The following is a 20,397-nucleotide window of genomic DNA, read 5'->3' on the forward strand; positions in this document are numbered from 1 at the left end:
CTGGGTGGACAGATGAAGATTTGAATCTTCCTACTCCTGAATATGAGTACAGCGTCTTAGCACATCCCTTGGTATGAAAACCACAATTCCCTGTTACCCAAATGGATAAAAACCAAGAAAAGTTTGGCATAATTTGCACTCTGAAATCTTTGCCTGAAGACAGAAGTCCACATTCTTTTACTCCTTTTTCTCTCAAAGGTTATTTTCAGGACTGCTGACGATACAACTGCCAATAATGAAATCATTCTCTCAAAATGTACAGAAACAGTATCATGCAAATTTATTAAACATAACATCCTGAAGAGAACTCACTGAAGATCAAAACACTCTTACACTCACTGCCACTACATTACCAACCCAACAGTACCTATAAATAATAGTAATAATAAATAATAAAGCATCAGTTTCCGACGAACTGTGGGCAGTATTATTCGAAACAAAACAGAAAAACAATTCCTACACATTACCTTGCAGCTCTATGTTGCAGGAAAGAATTTTGTATTTTGATGAACATCATTTACACTTATCAAAAAGCAATTAAAGTTGTTGTTGTTGTTGTTGAGTAAATGAGTAAAACATGTGAAAGAACATGGAAAAGCATGTACACATGATCTATCACTGTCTTGGATATACAGGAAAATTCTGTTTTTACTGCAGTTACACATACTCTTCCACATTTTGTGTTTTTTAATCTATGAGTCTGAAACTGCTTTGCAACACTGCTGTGTCTTGACATCATTTGCACATCTGTGAAAAGCCACTCAAAATATAAAGGTTCCAATCAACATACATGGCTTATAATCAGTCAATCAATGTTTCATTTTGTGCCTGCCAGCAACCAATATGTTTTATTCTTTTATAATTCCAATTGTGTCTCTTGTTGCTAATATGAAAAGAATTTACTGAAATCATGGTAGGCGCAATAATGTTTCAAGAGATCTTACGAGTAAAAATGGAGCTATGAGATCCTTCACCTCAGAAGAATATCTAGCTGTTGGTGGTCTTTTAAACTGGCTTAACGCTCATAATGACGGATAGGGTAATAAAGGTGTTTTCTTGGGATGCTATGTTTATCAGATTTAAGTTCAACATAGAGTTACAAATGATGTTGAAATGTGTGGCTACATTACAGAGAGATAGACAAACTTGCCAGGACTTACCACCAGGAGACAAAATCTCAGCCCTGTCAATAGAAACTGAAACTGTGGACTTCATGTCTGTTGCTTACCATCCTCAGATGATCTTTGACACTTCTAATTAATTTCTGTGTGTTTAACACCTCTCGGCATATTTTTTTCTGACTTCACTAGTTTGATAGTTTCACGTTCCATGGATCATTTTGTGCGATAAATCATAATGATGCAGAAGTTAGTAATTACTTATCCGCTACCTTTTACACGTTACAATAATATAATTTCTTCTGCGGAAGTGAATCATCGTTTTCAGTGAATCATCGTTTTCTATGTTAAATGCTGACGCAATGGAAACTTGTTAACATTACAAAGTTTCCTGCTGGGAAACTGAGAAGACCCCGAACACATTTTCGGTTTTTCTTCTGTATAGGTACAGGAAATTGGTGGTACATCTAGTGGATACGAAGTACCGATATGTACTCTCTTCGCAAACCGCACTTTGTAGTAGAATTCTGGCACGCACACATTCAGTGCTTTTGTGTGTGATTTCCTGCAGTAGAATTAAATATCTTACTTGTTCGCGTATTTAAAACTGCACTTTACCTTCGCAATACTGGAGACAAGACTTACATTTGGTAAATTTTACTCATTCAATTCATCATTTCAGAGAGTCAATGAAACTTCCAATAAATACCTCGGTGCGAAACAGAGTAGGAAACTAAAACAAGTTATCCAACGTTACATAAACATCAAGCATATTATCAGCTGTAATAAATTTACAGGCTTCTTGTATGTACGCATAATCTGTCAATAACACGGCTTTCGTTTCGCGCCAGATTCGAACAAGCGCGAAGCGCGAGGCGTCGTCGATACGTTGGTAGCCCTGGTAGTAACACTGATGTTTTACTATCTGTTTCATGTCATAGAGTGAAAAATTATGTAAAATACAACGTTTTTAATTGTTTTAGAATTATTTTGTTGACAGCTTTCAACTGAAAAGCAACTATGCTCTCTTCCTAACACATCAGTTTGAGTTCAGTATTATCGATTACTACTGTACCTTCAGTTGCGCAGCGTAGTGTGTTCGTTTTCAGTAGTGAAGTAAATATTGTAGTTTTCGGTATGGCTGCTCCAGCAGCTTGTACTCGATTCAGTGATAACTATGATCTGAAGGAGGAACTAGGAAAGTAAGTAACATTTTGGAGCTTTATTTCGAATATAAGCCCGAATTATTCCAAAATATTTAACCCGCCACTGATTGGACTGGGCAGAGAGGCTGAGGCAGACGACACTTCGCCTCGTCCGTGGGGTGCTGAATACCCATCCACGAGAGTTCTTCAAATAACCTTTCGAAATATATATGCGCTAAGGTTGTAAAGGGTCTCATTAATTTCTTGAGAGACACACTAGGTCATCACTGTTTTCGCTTTTTTCTGGTACTATAAACTGTCATATAACAACATGAAGTGTCAGATTAAATCAATAATCGTAAGCTCAGCCGCTCTTTTCAGTACCCCACAATGTTTCCACAGCTAGCGAAAACATTGTAATAAGTATCTTGTATTGATAAGTATTTTGTATAATAAGTTGATAATGAAGTTTCGATCTTAAATTTTTCTGGTGTGTGTTGCGACAGTTGCAGCAATTGTCAAATTTCTTTACACAAGGGATGCTTCGTAATATTTAACATATTCTGCACAACGAAAGCTGATCAAAATAGTTTTATATGAAGTATTAAGTGAGCACTACTTACGTCTTCACGCCAAATTTTGTTGTTTATTTCCGCGTCGAATTTAATGTGCACTTAATCTCTGTGTAAACTCAGTAAAACTTAAGATTATTCAAGAAAAAGTTCTGAATCGGAAAGGAAAGAGAAATGCAAGCGAGAAGCAAATAATAGACAGAACAGCTTCAAAATGAATACATTTTATGACATATATAAAACTGCCGTTTTGCAGCTTCTGCATTCGTCAGTCATTTAAGTTGTACACTGAAAGTAAATTTAACAATAGTAAAAAAAAAAGAAAAATCAAGCGTACATTGTTTCAGAAACACCGAGCGCACATGCTGTGGTCGTTAGCAGCAGTCGTGCATATTTGGGAAAGAATAAAGAATGCTCTCAGGTGCAAAAGTATATTTTGGGTGTGTTGGTAGACAGCCTGTGTTATTTTTTCCCGGCGTCTCCATTGTACAATAATTCACAAGGCATGCCAATGGACTCACACAGAGTCGGTTTTATGCATATGAGAAAAAAATTGCACCGCGATTTTCTAGGGGGACTTTGATATTTTGGGCCTCTGCAGAAAACTTCAAAATATGCTGTAAACATTGTGCTGATATAGAAATTTCTTCGTATGTTACTTGTCAGGCAGATTAATGTGTGAATTGACACCAGTGGTGGTTTGCGCAGTGATTTAGTAATTTTAGGCAGTACATTCTACACGTATAGAAACCACGTAAGAAACAGCTGAAGCGAGGTTTCTATCGAACCGATGGCCCATATCTCTCTTTTTTATGGAGCTATTTTAATATTTTTACGTGACTGTTCTCCAGACATTTTGTCAGTACATTATTTTTTGTGTTGTGAGTAATACAGTGTTATATAAAAATAAAACTCATTATCAGTGATTTCTTGAGTTGAAAAGTAATGAAGCACAAAGATAAACCGAATATATTTTTCCAGGCAGTTTTATTCGCTGCGTTTGCAAGTTGCAGTGTTTCTTTCTTTTTGTTACGTCAGACTTTCTTCCGACAGTCATTTTTTGATGCAGAGCAGATGGTAACTGTGTTCTGTAAAACCAGGTACGGATCAAAATGCAGTATGACATGCCTGATGATTGAGCTCACAAAGAACCGAAAAAGTTTTATTTAGACTGCTTTTTTTACCAAACGAGTACTTTCCCCGCTCTTTACTGTAGTCAGAATCGCCCAGAGTTACTTCACCGAGCAGCATCACAGTACCATCAGCGGAGTCGACGTCTAATCGGTTTTATCTATAAAGTTACGACGACGCCCAAAGGACAACCCTTTGCAGAAGTATATAATGTGGTAGTTTACTACAAACTATTGACGTAGTCGCATATCATAAAATAATATACAGATCGATTAGGTCTCAACTTTTCTCTGTGCATTAACCAAGAAAGTTCAACAGAAAATGGCGCGAGCAACGCGGTGATTAAGAAAACATGGATGGACTGCCAGCAGGAATTGTTAGCTGAATGGCGAATTGTTAGAGAAGCTGCCTCTTCTTTTCAACGATCACAGGCCCTGTAGACCACGCGCTGCATCAGCGATCTGCTTCCATCTTCTTTTGTTTCTCTCCACCCTGCGGGGATTTCTAATACTCCACGTCCTTCTCTGTTTCATTTTTCCATCGTGTGCGAGTTCGGCCCAATTGTCTTGTTGCTTGCAGAGTGCCCTCAAATGCCTTCCTAGGAATTCTGTTGGTTTCCATCCTAGCCATATGCCCAGCGCAGAGCAATCTCCTACTTTTTAATTTGTGGACAATTATGTGTTGCTTCATTATCTGGTAAATGTCAGTGTTCTTTCGAACTCTCCAGATGTCATTCTCCAAGAGGGGTCCCCAGATTTTTCTCATCACTTTTCTTTCGAACCCATTCAGTTTTTCTCTTTCTTCCTTAGTAAGCGTCCAGTTTTCCGAACCATGCAGTACTACTGGACAGATGAAGATGTTATATATTTTCATCTTTGTGATGATCGACAAAGCTTTACTTTTGAGTAGGTTGCTTAGAGCGTACAGACGTCTTGACCCTGAGAGGGAAGCTTATACCACAAAAAGAGTGTCGTCTTATGTGATGGCCCTGACAATATCTGCCTGCACAACGACGGAAAATCATCAATGATTCGGGCGGCTCCTCCCGTCGGAGGTTCGAGTCCTCCCTCGTGTGTGTGTGTGTGTGTGTGTGTGTGTGTGTGTGTGTGTAAGCAAGCCAAGGGACCGATGACCTCAGCAGTTTGGTCCCGTAGGAACTTACCACTAAACTACCTACCGTCAATGATGTTCCACGAGAGCAGATTTCCATTATAAATGTGGAATACGTAGTAGACCCTCCCTGCTCCTGAAAACACACACACACACACACACACACACTGGGGTTTCGAGGAAAGATTTTTATGATTCAGGCAGATGCCAAAACTGTAATACATCAGTCTCACATCCTCTCTCCACAGTCAAAAGTAGACTGCGTTCAAGCTGGAAAGAAATCCATTCTGATGACTTCGTATAGGTAATGCTCTATGCACAAATAATACCAGCTACCAGGAGATGCAATCTATTGTGCAAATTACCGCACCACGCCGTCCCACATCGTTAGTTTCATAACTCCAGGCCGGTACACAATGTATGCTGAAATATGTCATGGCGAGATTGTCGACACTCGACAAGGTACTTGCTGAATCCGTCACGAGACTTACACTCACATTCGCCGTCCATAAACGGTGGCATGAAGTAGCAACGTGCGTTGGCACCTTTCTGATCAATGAGTGTACTCTACAAACATAGTATGCATCCGCAACGACCGGTTGCCTGTTCAACGTCCAGCCCTGATGTGTTTAGGCTGTTTCCCAGTCACTTTTCCGTCTCTGGCGATTGCAGACCACATGGACTCCACGGGAGGCTCAACAGGCCGGCGGCAATTATAGTTGTAGTGAAAGCTCCACAGAGATGGTGGTGTGCAAGTGTCGACTGAACGTGGGGTGGCTACTGTAGATTTCACTACAAATTGTTCTGATTGCTTGCTATCAGCATCAGTACATGCCTTACCTTTCCTCAACTGAAACTAAATTAATACGGCTGTCTATGTGACAGAGCAGAATATGAGTTTTGTTTGTGAAGACCGTTTTTTAGTGACGCCCTTCTCCCTCACACACTGAGTACGCCCCACAACCCTGAAAAATACTTTTTTTGCAGAAGCAGATGTTCTTAAGTGGTTCACTCTGAAACTTTACTTCAGAATCAGTACAGCTATTCCCCATGTGTGAAACGTTCAAATGTTTATCTTCCTTGCTTACATGCTCAGTTCTATCGGGCATTTCTTACTGTATACAAGTAGAGATCTTGGAGGAATGACACATTACACTGGATTAAAAGGTAGTGGTTCATTGTGTTACTTAAGGCAGATTTTGTAACACTGAAATTTTATGGATTCGATAATTCTAAAGACGATTTTACAGCTCTTCTCAACATCTACATCTACATTTATACTCCGCAAGCCACCAAACGGCGTGTGGCAGAGGGCACTTTACGTGCCACTGTCATTACCTCCCTTTCCTGTTCCAGTCGCGTATGGTTCGCGGGAAGAACGACTGCCGGAAAGCCTCCGTGCGCGGTCGAATCTCTCTTATACGTGATCTCCTCGGGAGGTATAAGTAGGGGGAAGCAATATATTCGATACCTCATCCAGAAACGCGCCCTCTCGAAACCTGGACAGCAAGCGTTGCACTTTTAAATAATGGATGGAGGTTTACGCACAGCTAGGTGCTACCGAGCAAGTTGAGGCCGTGATCGAACGCTGTACTCTGGTTGTAGAGAAAGCTAACTGGCATCATCCTCGGTCCGGTCGCTGCAACTCGTGGTTTCGATGGTGTCTTTGTAAACTTTCGTCCCCCACCCCCCCTCGCCCTACCCAATCAGACTAAGTTGTTGGCGTTCTGTTTCCAAAAATGCCTCGCTATTGACGGAATATAGATAGCTAACATTGACTTAACAACCAGAAACGGGTGGCTCTGCAACCGATATGCTCTGGCAATATAGGTAACTAACGGCAATTCTGCGCCAGAGACTACTCCGCAATACAGGGTGATTCAAAAAGAATACCACAACTTTAAAAATGTGTATTTAATGAAAGAAACATAATATAACCTTCTGTTATACATCATTACAAAGAGTATTTAAAAAGGTTTTTTTCACTCAAAAACAAGTTCAGAGATGTTCAGTATGGCCCCCTCCAGACACTCGAGCAATATCAACCCGATACTCCAACTCGTTCCACACTCTCTGTAACATATCAGGCGTAACAGTTTGGATAGCTGCTGTTATTTCTCGTTTCAAATCATCAATGGTGGCTGGGAGAGGTGGCCGAAACACCATATCCTTAACATACCCCCATAAGAAAAAATCGCAGGGGTAAGATCAGGGCTTCTTGGAGGCCAGTGATGAAGTGCTCTGTCACGGGCTGCCTGGCGGCCGATCCATCGCCTCGGGTAGTCGACGTTCAGGTTTCATAACTAACCTTTTTCGTAGGACTCTCCATACAGTTGATTGTGGAATTTGCAGCTCTCTGCTAGCTCTGCGAGTCGATTTTCCTGGGCTGCGAACAAATGCTTGCTGGATGCGTGCTACATTTTCATCACTCGTTCTCGGCCGTCCAGAACTTTTCCCTTTGCACAAACACCCATTCTCTGTAAACTGTTTATACCAACGTTTAATACACCACCTATCAGGAGGTTTAACACCATACTTCGTTCGAAATGCACGCTGAACAACTGTCGTCGATTCACTTCTGCCGTACTCAATAACACAAAAAGCTTTCTGTTGAGCGGTCGCCATCTCAGCATCAACTGACGCTGACGCCTAGTCAACAGCGCCTCAAGCGAACAAATGTGCAACTAAATGAAACTTTATAGCTCCCTTAATTCGCCGACAGATAGTGCTTAGCTCTGCCTTTTGTCGTTCCAGAGTTTTAAATTCCAAAAGTTGTGGTATTCTTTTTGAATCACCCTTTATATCGTGAAACAAGAACACGATATAGGTTGCAACGGCTGCCGGTGACAAGTGCGTTGGTTGTGGGATGTTAGGCTGTGCAGCCTCCCTGGTGCTATTAGAGAGGAGGCTATATGATGGCACCGTAACATACTCCCTTCTTTTGTTATCATCATTCAGTACATCACTACACAGCACACGCGCTCGTCACTGCCATCCACACGATGCAAATTCCCACCTCCATTGGGGCTGCGGGGACAGAACTGCAAACCACTAACATCATGCCCTTGCCGAGAAAGCAATGTGGCCAGAAAATTGTCTCGTAAGATAAACATTAATGTACACACCTTTTTGCACTGCCAGTGTACCTGCGAACGCCTGGAAATACGCTCATTGTGTGGCCAGATAAGATACAAAATGCAGCCGTACCAAGAAGAAAAAGAGAAGAAATAAGTCTGCGGGAAGTCCTTACCAAAAGAAGGGACACCATAGCGAGACATGTGCCAAAGTATCCAAGAATGATTAACTTGGCACTTTAAGAGGAAGTTGAGAGGAAAATGGCTGTGGGAGATGAGAATTAGACCATATAAAATACGTAGAGCATGTCAGAGATAGTAAACACTCAGATATGATTAGGTTGATAAAAGATGGAGGAGATGGATGGCGTCATCAGGTCTGTTGAAAGGCTGAAAACAAATACGAAAATCCCTTTTTTAGTCGACAGTCTTCTTATTAGTTTGATGCGGTCCGTCACAAATTCTATTTCTGCGTCAACATCTTCATTTCAGAGTAGCACTTGCAGCGTACGTCCTCAATTATTTGTTGAATATATTCCAGGCTCTGTCATTCGGTACAGTTTTCCCTTGTACACCTCCCACTAGTACTATGAAATTATTCCCTGATGTCTTAGCACATGTCCTATAATCCTGTCCTTTCTTCTTGTCAGTATCTTCCATATGATCGTTTCTTCGCTGATTCTGCGGAGAACCAACTTATTTCTCGTCAGTCAGTAGCCCACATTTTAGTTGAATGCCCCCTTCTTTTGGCTCTGCGTGCTAAGTACAGATTCCCCCGCACTTTACCTTTGATGTTGGCTGACGATTCCCGGATGGTCGACCTGGTTCTCGGTTTCCTCCGGGAAAGTGGTTTTTATTCTCAGTTCTAAGGTTTTTAATCTCTCTCTTGTGTTGGGGCAGGGCGGTGAGTGTTGGGGTGTCTCCCACTGTAAGCCATGTTAGGAGATTCCCGACTCCCCTCCCTGGCCGAGATTCTCTTTTCATCCCCTTTTACTCTGTTTTTATATTTTTTTTTAGTGTTGATTAGTGTCCTTTTCCCATACGCCCTTCTCCATTTTAGCGGTTGCACCTTTTAAGTCGCAGGTGGTCTTGCCTCTGCTGCTTCCGAGGTGGCATGTTTCCTGCCTCTAGAATAGCGTAGGGTTCGCTCTCTTGCTGATCTACCTCATTTTGTTTTTACCATTGACAACATGATTGCCCTTTTACATTTTTTAGCCTTTTCCCTTTTATCGTTCTGACTTTTCTGAGATGTCACACTATCTGAATGGAACACATTTGAAACACGGGACTGATGACCTTGCTGTTTGGTCCCTTCAACCCCAACCAACAACAATAATATTTCTCGTCAGCCCAACTGACTCTCAAAATCCTTTCTGTAGCACCACATCTCAAACGCTCCGATTCTCGTATTTTCCGGTTTTCCCACAGTCCATGGTTGTGTGCTCTAGGCTCACATTATCAAAAATCTCTTCCTCAAATTAAGGCCTGTGTTGGATATTAGTAGATTCGTTTGATTAGGAATGCCTGCTGAGCTCGAGCTGATCTGCTTTTTATACTCTCCTTGCTTGGTTCAGCATTTTATTTTGCCTGAAAGGTTGCAGAATTCCTGCACTTCGTGGTCACCAATCATAATAAATTTATCGCTAATCTCATTCCTCCTACTCCGCGATACTTGCGTCTTTCTCCGGTTTACTCTCAAAACTATATTCTATACTCATTACACTCTTCATTCCATTCAGCAGGTTCTGTTCTACGCCTTCCCTAGTACAGCTGTGTCATCAGCGACTCTTACCACTGATTTCCTTTCACCCTGAATTTTAATCCCATTGTTGCATCTTTGTTTTATTTCCGTCATTGCTTCTTTGACGTATAGATCGAACACCAGGGGCTAAAGACTGCATCCCTTTCTTATACCCTTTTTAATCCGAGCACTTCGTTCTCGTTATTTCAACCTCATTGTTCTCTCTTGGTTCCTGACATATTCCCTGTAGCTTACTCTTATTTTTCTCATAATTTCGAGCATCTTGCACCATTGCAAACGGTTTCTATTTTTTTTCTTGTCTTGCTTCCGTTGTCAGACGCAACGTCACAGTTCATCTCCTGTGCCTTTACATTTCTTGGAGCTATACTGATTGTCCTCTAACAGATTCTCAATATTTTTTAACCATTCTGCTGTATATTTTTCTTGTCAACAGCTTGGATACATGAGCTGTTAAGCCGATTATGCGATAGTTCTCCCACGTATCTGCCCTTGCTATCATCGGAATTGGGTGAATGATGTTCTTCCGAAAGTATGATGGTATGTTACCAGTCTCATAGACTCTATACACAAGTTTGAATAGTCGTAGTTCGGTTGCCATTTCTCACAACCATTTCAGAAAATTTCAGTGGAATGTTATCCACCCTTTCTTCCTAATTTGATATCGACTCTTCCAAAGCCCTTTTCAATTCTGACACTAACACTAAATCTCCTGTCTCCGTAGCTGGGAGCTTCAACGTTAGGCGCGTTATGGGGCCACTTACGGACATGGCTGCCAAGAAGGGAAAGAAAACTGTGCACTCCGTGTGTTTACCGGGTGGAGTCATTCCAGACGTGGAACGGATCTACCCAGATGCCATGAAAAGCACAGGGTGCAGCCAACAGCAGGTGGTGGCTCCCATCGGTACCAATGATATGTCACTTTGTATCCGAAGAGATTCTCTCTGGTTTCGAGCGGCTAACAGAAGTGGTAAAGGCTGCCAGTCTTGCGTGCAGGATGAAAGCACAGCTGATCATTTGCAGCATAGTGGACAGGACCGATCGCGGACCTCTGGTACAGAGCCGAGTGGAGGGTCTGAATCAGAGGCTCCGACGGTTTTGCGACCGTGTAGGCTGCAGATTCCTCGACTTGGGCCAAAGGGTGGTTGGGTTTCGGGCTCCGCTGAATAGGTCAGGTGCCCACTATACGCATTGTTGCGAAGAACCTAAGGGTGTTCCAAAAGGATAGGATAAACAGTGTTGGCGGTGGCGTGTTTGTTACTGTTTGAAGTAGTTTATCTTGTGAAATTGAAGTAGATAGTTCCTGTGAGTTAGTATGGGCAGAAGTCATTGTTGGCAACCGGAATAAAATAATAATTGGGTCCTTTTACGGACCTCCCAATTCAGATGATACAGTTGCTGAAAGGTTCAAAGAAAACTTGAGTTTGATTTCAAACGTGTACCCGACTCATACGATTATAGATGATGTTGACTTCAATTTACTCTCGATATGTTGAGGAAAATACGTGTTTAATTCCGGAGGTTCGCATAAAACATCATCCGAAATTGTGCTAAACTCATTCTCTGAAAATTATTTCGAGCAGTTAGTTCATAAGCCTACGCGAGTAGTAAACGGTTGTGAAAACACACTTGACCTCTTAGTAAAAAATAATCCTGAGTTAATAACGAGCATCGAAAGAGATACAGGAATTAGTGAACACAGGGTTGTCGTAGCGAGACTGAATATTGTAATCTTCAAAGCCTTCAAAAATAAATGCAAGATATACCTATTCAGAAAAGCAGATAAAAGTTCAATTGACACCTTCCTGAGAGACAATCTCCACTCCTTCCAAATTAATAGGTGTTGACCAGATGTGGCTTGAATTCAGAGAAATATTACCGGCAGCAGTTGAGAGATTTATACCAAATAAATTAACAAACGACGGAGCTGATCCTCCGAGGTTCACAAAACGGGTCAGTGCACTGTTGCAGAAACAACGAAACAAATATGCCAAATTTAAACAGACGCAAAATCCCGAAGATTGGCGATCTTTTACAGAAGCTCGAAATTTAACGCGGACTTCAATGTGCGATGCTTATAATAGTTTCCACAACGACACTTTCTCGAAACTTGGCAGAAAATCCAAAGAGATTCTGGCCGTATGTGAAGTATGTTAACGGCAAGAAACAATCAGTGTTCTCTGCGCGATAGCAGTGGAGATACTATCGAAGACAGTGCTGCCAAAGCAGAGTTACTAAACACAGCCTTCCGAAATGCCTTCACAAAAGACGACGAAGTGAATATTCCAGAATTCGAACCAAGAACAGCTGCAAATATGAGTAACGTAGAAGTAAATATCCTCGGAGTAGTGAAAACTTAAATCACTTAATAAAAACAAGTCTTCTGGTCCAGACTGTATACCAGTCAGGTTCCTTTCAGAGTATGCTGATGCATTAGCTCCATACTTAACACTCATATAAAACCGTTTGTTCGACGGTAGATCCGTACCCAAAGACTGGAAAGTTGTACAGGTCACACCAGTATTCAAGAAAGGTAGTAGGAATAATCCACTAAATTACAGGTCCATATCATGCAGCAGGATTTTTGCACATATATTGTGTTCGAACATTATGAGTTATCTGGAAGAAAACGGTCTATTGACACACTATCAGATGGTTCAAATGGCTCTGAGCACTATGGGACCTAACATGTGAGGTCATCTGTCCTCTAGAACTTAGAACTGCTTAAACCTAACTAACCTAAGGACATCACACACATCCATGCCCGAGGCAGGATTCAAACCTGCGACGGTAGCGGTCGGGCGGTTTCAAATCGAAGCGCCTAGAACCGCTCGGCTACACCGGCCGGCTTGACACACTGTCAACATGGATATGGAAAACATCGTTCTTGCGCAACAGAATTATCGCATGAAGTGTTGAGTGCTATTGACAAAGGATTTCATATTGCTTCCGTATTTCTAAATTTCCGGAAGGTTTTTGACACTGTAACACACAAGCGGTTTGTAGTGAAATTGCGTGCTTATGGAATATCGTCTCAGTTATGTGACTAGATTCGTGATTTCCTGTCAGAGGTCACAGTTAGTAGTTATCGAGTGAAACAGAAGTGACTTCTGGCGTTCCCCAAGGTAGTGTTAAAGGCCCTTTGCTGTTCTTTACCTATATAAACGACTTGGAGACAATCTGAGCAGTCGTCTTAGGTTGGTTGCGATTGACGCTGTCATTTATCGATTAGTAAAGTCATCAGAAGATCAAAACAAATTGGAAAAAAATTAGAAAAGATATCATTATGGTACGAAAATTAGCAGTTGACTCTAAATAACGGAAAGTGTGAGGTCATCCACATGAGTGCTGAAAGGAATTCGTTAAACATCGCTTACTCGATAAATCAATCAGATCTAAAGGCCTTAAGTGCAACTAAATACCTAGGAATCACAATTACGAACAACTTAAATTGGAAGGAACCCATAGAAAATGTTTTGGGGAAGGCTAATCAAAGCCTGCGTTTTATTGGCAGGACACTAGAAAATGTAACAGATCTACTAAGGAGACTGCCTACACTACGCTTGTCCGTCCTCTTTTAGAACACTGCTGCGCGCTGTGGGATCCTTACCAGATAGGATTGACGGAGTAAATCTAAAAAGTTCAAAGGAGGGCAGCACGTTTTGTATTAATGCGAAATAGGGGAGAGTGTGTGTCACTGAAATGATACAGGATTTGGAGTGGACATCACTAAAACAAAGGCGTTTATCGTTGCGACGGAATCTTCTCACGAAATTGCAATCACCAACTTTCTCCTCTGAATGCGAAAATATTTTGTTGACACCGATTTACATAGGGAAAAACTATCACCACGCTAAAATAAGGGAAATAAGAGCTCGTACGGAAAGATATAGGTGTTCGTTTTCCCGCGCGCTATAAGAGATTGGAACATTAGAGATTAGATTAGATTAGATTAATACTAGTTCCATGGATCATGAATACGATATTTCGTAATGATGTGGAATGAGTCGAATTTTCCAGTACATGACATAATTAGGTTAATTTAACAACATACTTAAGTTAATAAAACAATTTTTTGTGTTTGTTGTTTTTCTTTATTTTTTATTTTTATTTTTTTCTTATTTTTTTAATATTTTTGTTTTTTATTTTTTTCTTAATTTATATCTAAAAATTCCTCTATGGAGTAGAAGGAGTTGTCATTCAGAAATTCTTTTAATTTCTTCTTAAATACTTGTTGGTTATCTGTCAGAATTTTGATACTATTTGGTAAGTGACCAAAGACTTTAGTGCCAGTATAATTCACCCCTTTCTGTGCCAAAGTTAGATTTAATCTTGAATAGTGAAGATCGTCCTTTCTCCTAGTATTGTAGTTATGCACACTGCTATTACTTTTGAATTGGGTTTGGTTGTTAATAACAAATTTCATAAGAGAGTATATATACTGAGAAGCTACTGTGAATATCCCTAGATCTTTAAATAAATGTCTGCAGGATGAACTTGGGTGGACTCCAGCTATTATTCTGATTACACGTTTTTGTGCAATAAATACTTTATTCCTCAGTGATGAATTACCCCAAAATATGATGCCATATGAAAGCAATGAGTGAAAATAGGCGTAGTAAGATAATTTACTAAGATGTTTATCACCAAAATTTGCAATTACCCTTATTGCATAAGTAGCTGAACTCAAACGTTTCAGCAGATTATCAATGTGTTTCTTCCAATTTAATCTCTCATCAATGGACATACCTAAAAATTTTGAATATTCTACCTTAGCTACATGCTTCTGATTAAGGTCTATATTTATTAATGGCGTCATACCATTCACTGTACGGAACTGTATGTACTGTGTCTTATCAAAATTCAGTGAGAGTCCGTTTACAAGGAACCACTTAGTAATTTTCTGAAAGACAGTATTGACAATTTCATCAGTTAATTCTTGTTTCTCAGGTGTGATTACTATACTTGTATCATCAGCGAAGAGAACTAACTTTGCCTCTTCATGAATATAGAATGGCAAATCATTAATATATAATAAGAACAACAAAGGACCCAAGACTGACCCTTGTGGAACCCCATGCTTGAGAGTTCCCCAGTTTGAGGAATGTGCTGATCTTTGCATGTTACGAGAACTACTTATTTCAACTTTCTGCACTCTTCCAGTTAGGTACGAATTAAACCATTTGTGCACTGTCCCACTCATGCCACAATACTTGAGCTTGTCTAGCAGAATTTCATGATTTACACAATCAAAAGCCTTTGAGAGATCACAAAAAATCCCAATGGGTGGTGTTCGGTTATTCAGATCATTCAAAATTTGACTGGTGAAAGCATATATGGCATTTTCTGTTGAAAAACCTTTCTGGAAACCAAACTGACATTTTGTTAGTACTTCATTTTTACAGATATGTGAAGCTACTCTTGAATACATTACTTTCTCAAAAATTTTGGATAAAGCTGTTAGAAGGGAGATTGGACGGTAATTGTTGACATCAGATCTATCCCCCTTTTTATGCAAAGGTATAACAATAGCATATTTCAGTCTATCAGGGAAAATGCCCTGTTCCAGAGAGCTATTACACAGGTGGCTGAGAATCTTACTTATCTGTTGAGAACAAGCTTTTAGTATTTTGCTGGAAATGCCATCAATTCCATGTGAGTTTTTGCTTTTAAGCAAGTTTATTATTTTCCTAATTTCAGAGGGAGAAGTGGGTGAGATTTCAATTGTATCAAATTGCATAGGTATGGCCTCTTCCATTAACAGCCCAGCATCTTCTAATGAACACCTGGATCCTACTATATCCACAACATTTAGAAAATGATTATTAAAAATATTGTGAAGGTGGTTCGATGAACCCTCTGCCAGGCACTTAAATGTGATTTATCCATGTAGATGAAAATGTCTTCCATACCAATTCCAGTTTCTGTCACGTCATCAGATATGTCCTCTCCCTCGTAAATGTTTCCATGTGCTCTTTCCATGTATGTACCCTTTCCTCCCCACATTCGCATTGCACTCTTAATGTTATGGCCCTTGCTTTTAATTTCAACGGATGTTGTTGTGTCTTCCCTGTGTGCTGAATCAGTCCTTCCGACGACCATTTCTTTTTAGATTTCTTCACATTTATCCTACAACCAATTCGCCTTGGCTTCCCCGCACGTCATATATATTTCATTCGTAAGTGACATATTGCTGTATTCGTGGCCTTCCTTGAATATTTTTGTACTTCCTTTTTCGTTGATCAGTTGCTGTATTTCTTCTGTTACCCTAGGTGTCTTCGTAGCTACAGTACATTAATACTTGTTCAGTAGAGCATGAATGCCGGCCTATGGTGGCCGAGCGGTTCTAGGCGCTTCAGTCTGGAACCGCGCGACCGCTACGGTTGCAGGTTCGAATTCTGCCTCGGGCATGGATGTGTGTGATGTCCTTAGGTTAGTTAGGTTTAAGTAGTTCTTAGTTCTAGGGGACTGATGACCTCAGATGTTAAGTCCCATAGCGCTCAGAGCCATTGGAGATCATGAATACGAGCTATCGTAATGATGTGGAACGCGTCAGGTTTACATAAGGCTACATGGAATAATTGATTTTTTCTTTTCTTTTTTTATACAATTGTTGCTTCATATCTAAAAATTCATCTACTGAGTAGGAAGAGGTGTCATTCAGAAATTCTTTTAATTTGTTTTTAAATGCTGTTTGACTATCTGTCAGACTTTTAATGCTATTTTGTAAATGACCAAAGATTTTTGTGGCAGCATAATTCACCGCTTTCTGTGCCAAGGTCAGATTTAACCCAAAATAGTGAAGATCATCCTTTATCCTAGTTTTGTAGCCACGCACTTTTTGTACTGGGATCGGTTATCGGTAATAAATGAAAATATGTATTGTGAAGATACTGTGAATATTCCTAATTCTTTAAATAAATGTCTGCAAGGTGATCTTAGGTAGGCTCCAGCTATTATTCTGATTACACGCTTTTGTGCAGTGAATACTTTTTCTCTTAATGATGAAGTACCCCAAAATATGACACCGTTTGAAGCAGTGAATGAAAATAGGCATAGTACACTAATTTACTGATATCTTTATCGCCAAAATTTGCAATAACTCTAATAGTATGAGTAGCTGAACTCAAACGTTTCAGCAGATCAGTGTGTTTCTTCCAATTCAATTTCTCATCAATGCACACACCCAGAAATTTTGAATGTTCTGCCTTAGCAACAAACTTCTGTTCAAAGTCTATATTCTTCAACAGTGCTATGCCATTTACTGTACAGTAGTATACTGTGTTTTCTCAAAATTTAGTGAGAGTCCGTTTGCAGAGATCCACTTATTAATTTTCTGAAAGACATTATTTACAATTTCCTTAGCTAGCTATTGTCTCTTTTGGGTGTGATTACTATACTTGTATCATCAACAAAGAGAACTACCTTTGCATCTTCATGAATACAGAGCGGCAAGTCATTAATATATATTAAGAACAATAAGGGACCAATCCTAAACCCTGTGGGACACTTTTCTTGATACCTCCCCCGTTGGAGGACTCAGTAGATTTTTGCAGACTGTCTGTACTGTTAATTTAAAATTTCTGCATTCTTCCAGTTAAATATGAATTAACCCATTTGTGCACTGCCCCGCTCATGTCTCAATACTTAAGCTTATCTGGAAGAATTACCTTCCTTGTACCTACGATTCGTCTGACCACCATATTAAACTCATTAATATAGTTTAATGGCCTTGATTAGTATTGTATGGAGTCTGAAATTGTTGCTGAGGAGGTGCTGTATAGTAAAAGGGGGCAACATTGGCGGTAAATCAAACGAGTGAAGTAACAAAAGCCTGAAGTATATTTGAGATAGAATGTAATCCAGCAGCTGAAGCGTATGTTTAGGTTCGTATTTTCTTGGCCGAAACGATCTTTTTTTATTTAATTTTAGCGATTTCCAAGATCATCCGAAATCCTTGTTAAACCACCATGCGTACCTTACTGAATAGTATTGCCATCAGAACCACCTATCATCGCACATCATTAAAACTAACTAGTTAATCACAGTGTGGGGTGCTTTAATTACGGTACTAACAGTTTCCATAAGAATCTCTCTCGGAGCTGAATGCAGGATTTCGATATGTGGGGCTGAGTTCTTGGAAATTTTGTGTCGCCATGCGGTCTCCAAATTCTCCAGAGTAAACTAAAGTGCTCTCTTAATCTGTTATAATAGAACTGCAGTAGTAAGAGAATTTTCAAGACTGTTAAGTGTGAGAGCTATGTAGCAAAGAAATGTATTTTAGATTACGAGGAAACAGTTGGATTCGCTTGTGATATCGCTGTTTATGATATTTATTTAAGAGTCACAGTTGGCGTGATGTGCGTACCGTGCAGTCAGCAATGGCAGATTTCGAAATTGCTCTGTATGCATGTCCATTGTAACGGCGTGTGGAGAATTTGGTGTCTGTTCACGAGGGTACCTGGAGAAACGTTAACCAACGACATGTGAATTCTGTCCTCAACGAATTCTCGGAGGAATCACTAATCACACACCTATTTTAAGACAACGAAAGGAGTGGGGAGAGAGAAAGAGAGAAAGAGAGAGAGAGAGAGAGAGAGAGAGAGAGAGAGAGAGAGAGAGAGAGAGAGAGATATTATTCTAAGCCGGGGATAATGGCCTCAGAATAAGGTTTTAGCGAAATAATATTCGTTATTTTTTTAAAAACCCAAATCAAACTTGTCATTATGAGGACTCTTTAGTTAACAATGTTAATAAATTATGACTGTTGAATTCACGGTGACGTCAGAAATACACTACTCCCTCATCTTTCTGTATAGCACTTTGTTGAACGGAAGTGCATGATCGTGGCAGACTAACGTCTTTGTAACTTTGCGAAGTGGTTCCTAATTTGCGTACATTGGTGTGTTTAGTGTTCATCCACAGCTTAGTACATTAGTCAAAACAACCAGGGGATAAGTCAAGATAGTCTGCTCCCTGGAAAAGAAATTTCCTGAAAGTCAAATTCGCGTCCTGCACCGCCATCTAGCCGGACAGACAGACGTATGAATTTAGTATTAGTTTGAAGAAAGACAGAAAATGTAACGGGTGTTGACTAATAATAAGCGTGAAATGTGAAAATTATTTCGTCATTCACTGCGAAACTAACAGGATTTCCTTTTACCCCTTTTCACCTTTCCCAGCTCATACACACAGTGTGTTTCGAAGTCTTTGCAATAAACGTCTAGGGATTTCACACAACGTCATGGGAATCACCTTTTGTCAGACATAACGCTCTCTGCTAGGCGTCCTTCTGTGTCGATTATGCCCCTAAGAGGCGGCAGGGGGTAAGCAATCTTCGTGTTCGTATCCAATGTATTGCATATCATCTAGTCATCTGCTCCACGGAGAAGATAGTAGCCCGAGCAAAATTGAAGTTCCTGAATCTCTTCTAAAATATCTTGTTTGGCCTAGACACACTTACTCTTATGATTTGCTTGTTAAAAATCTCTGCATCTATTTGCTGTCGTAGGTAGTATGATGCACACTTCGTTATTAGGCCCTGCTAGTTCGGTAAAATTTCGTCGTTCTAGGGCCGGCAAATACTAAAGGACACCTAGCGTCACAGGACAGTTGACGAGAGCGGAACATGATCCTAAGATAAACATACCAAACATCGATTTTATGTATATTTATCAGGCACATCTGAAGATGAGACTAGAAGTATCGAAATCGATCATGGTAAAAGAAAAAAAAAATCAAAATCATTTAATTGCAGTCCGAGGCCAATTCATTCTTACTCTCATGAGTTTTTATTCATATTTTGTTGAGGTAGAACAGCACCGTGTAATTTCGTGTTGGTACAATCGCGCATAAGAGACGATCAAAATGGTTCAAATGGCCCTGAGCACTATGGGACTCAACTGCTGAGGCCATTAGTCCCCTAGAACTTAGAACTAGTTAAACCTAACTAACCTAAGGACATCACACACATCCATGCCCGAGGCAGGATTCGAACCTGCGACCGTAGCGGTCTCACGGTTCCAGACTGCAGCGCCAGAACCGCGCGGCCACTTCGGCCGGCGGACGATCAAAGAGATGTCGCATGCCGTCTTCAGAAACAGAGCTGAATCCTGCTTCCACCTGTTGGCATAGATTGTCAAAGGATGCTGATGAGACAGATGCTGTATCAGTATGCCCCACCCTGCTCAGTGTGGTGAAGGATACGTGAAAAACCGACTGAAAAATTTTCCAGGTTCTACTTGGATTATGCCCTGCGACCTCTCGATTCCTGGTATGAACTTGACGACTAGACCATAATACCCTGTTTATCATACACCAAAAGTGACTTGTTATTCCATCCAATTTCTCTCCTCCTTGCCATTTATACCACGTGGATGTAGATTTTACAGTTTATTCCAGTGACCACACTCTGCACTATTGATGTTCTGCGCCGGCTACTTGATATTCTTCCCAGATTGTTTCCTTTTTTAGGAAAACATTCCAGTC

General features: G+C 40.4%; 1 protein-coding gene across 13 annotated transcripts in view; it reads left to right on the forward strand.

Annotated features, from left to right (window-relative positions):
• The first annotated feature begins 2,204 nt into the window (after positions 1–2,204).
• LOC124797826 (calcium/calmodulin-dependent protein kinase type II alpha chain) overlaps positions 2,205–20,397 on the forward strand; it is a 1,017,246-nt gene continuing 999,053 nt past the window's right edge. For all 13 annotated transcript variants that reach the window (XM_047260866.1, XM_047260890.1, XM_047260884.1 and 10 more), the window contains exon 1: positions 2,205–2,320. In XM_047260866.1, coding sequence (XP_047116822.1) covers positions 2,256–2,320 — 65 coding nt within the window. In that variant the 5' untranslated portion in view covers positions 2,205–2,255. The remainder of the gene's footprint in view (positions 2,321–20,397) is intronic.

This window comes from Schistocerca piceifrons, chromosome 1 (assembly GCF_021461385.2).
Source record: "Schistocerca piceifrons isolate TAMUIC-IGC-003096 chromosome 1, iqSchPice1.1, whole genome shotgun sequence".
NCBI classification, from domain to species: domain Eukaryota; kingdom Metazoa; phylum Arthropoda; class Insecta; order Orthoptera; family Acrididae; genus Schistocerca; species Schistocerca piceifrons.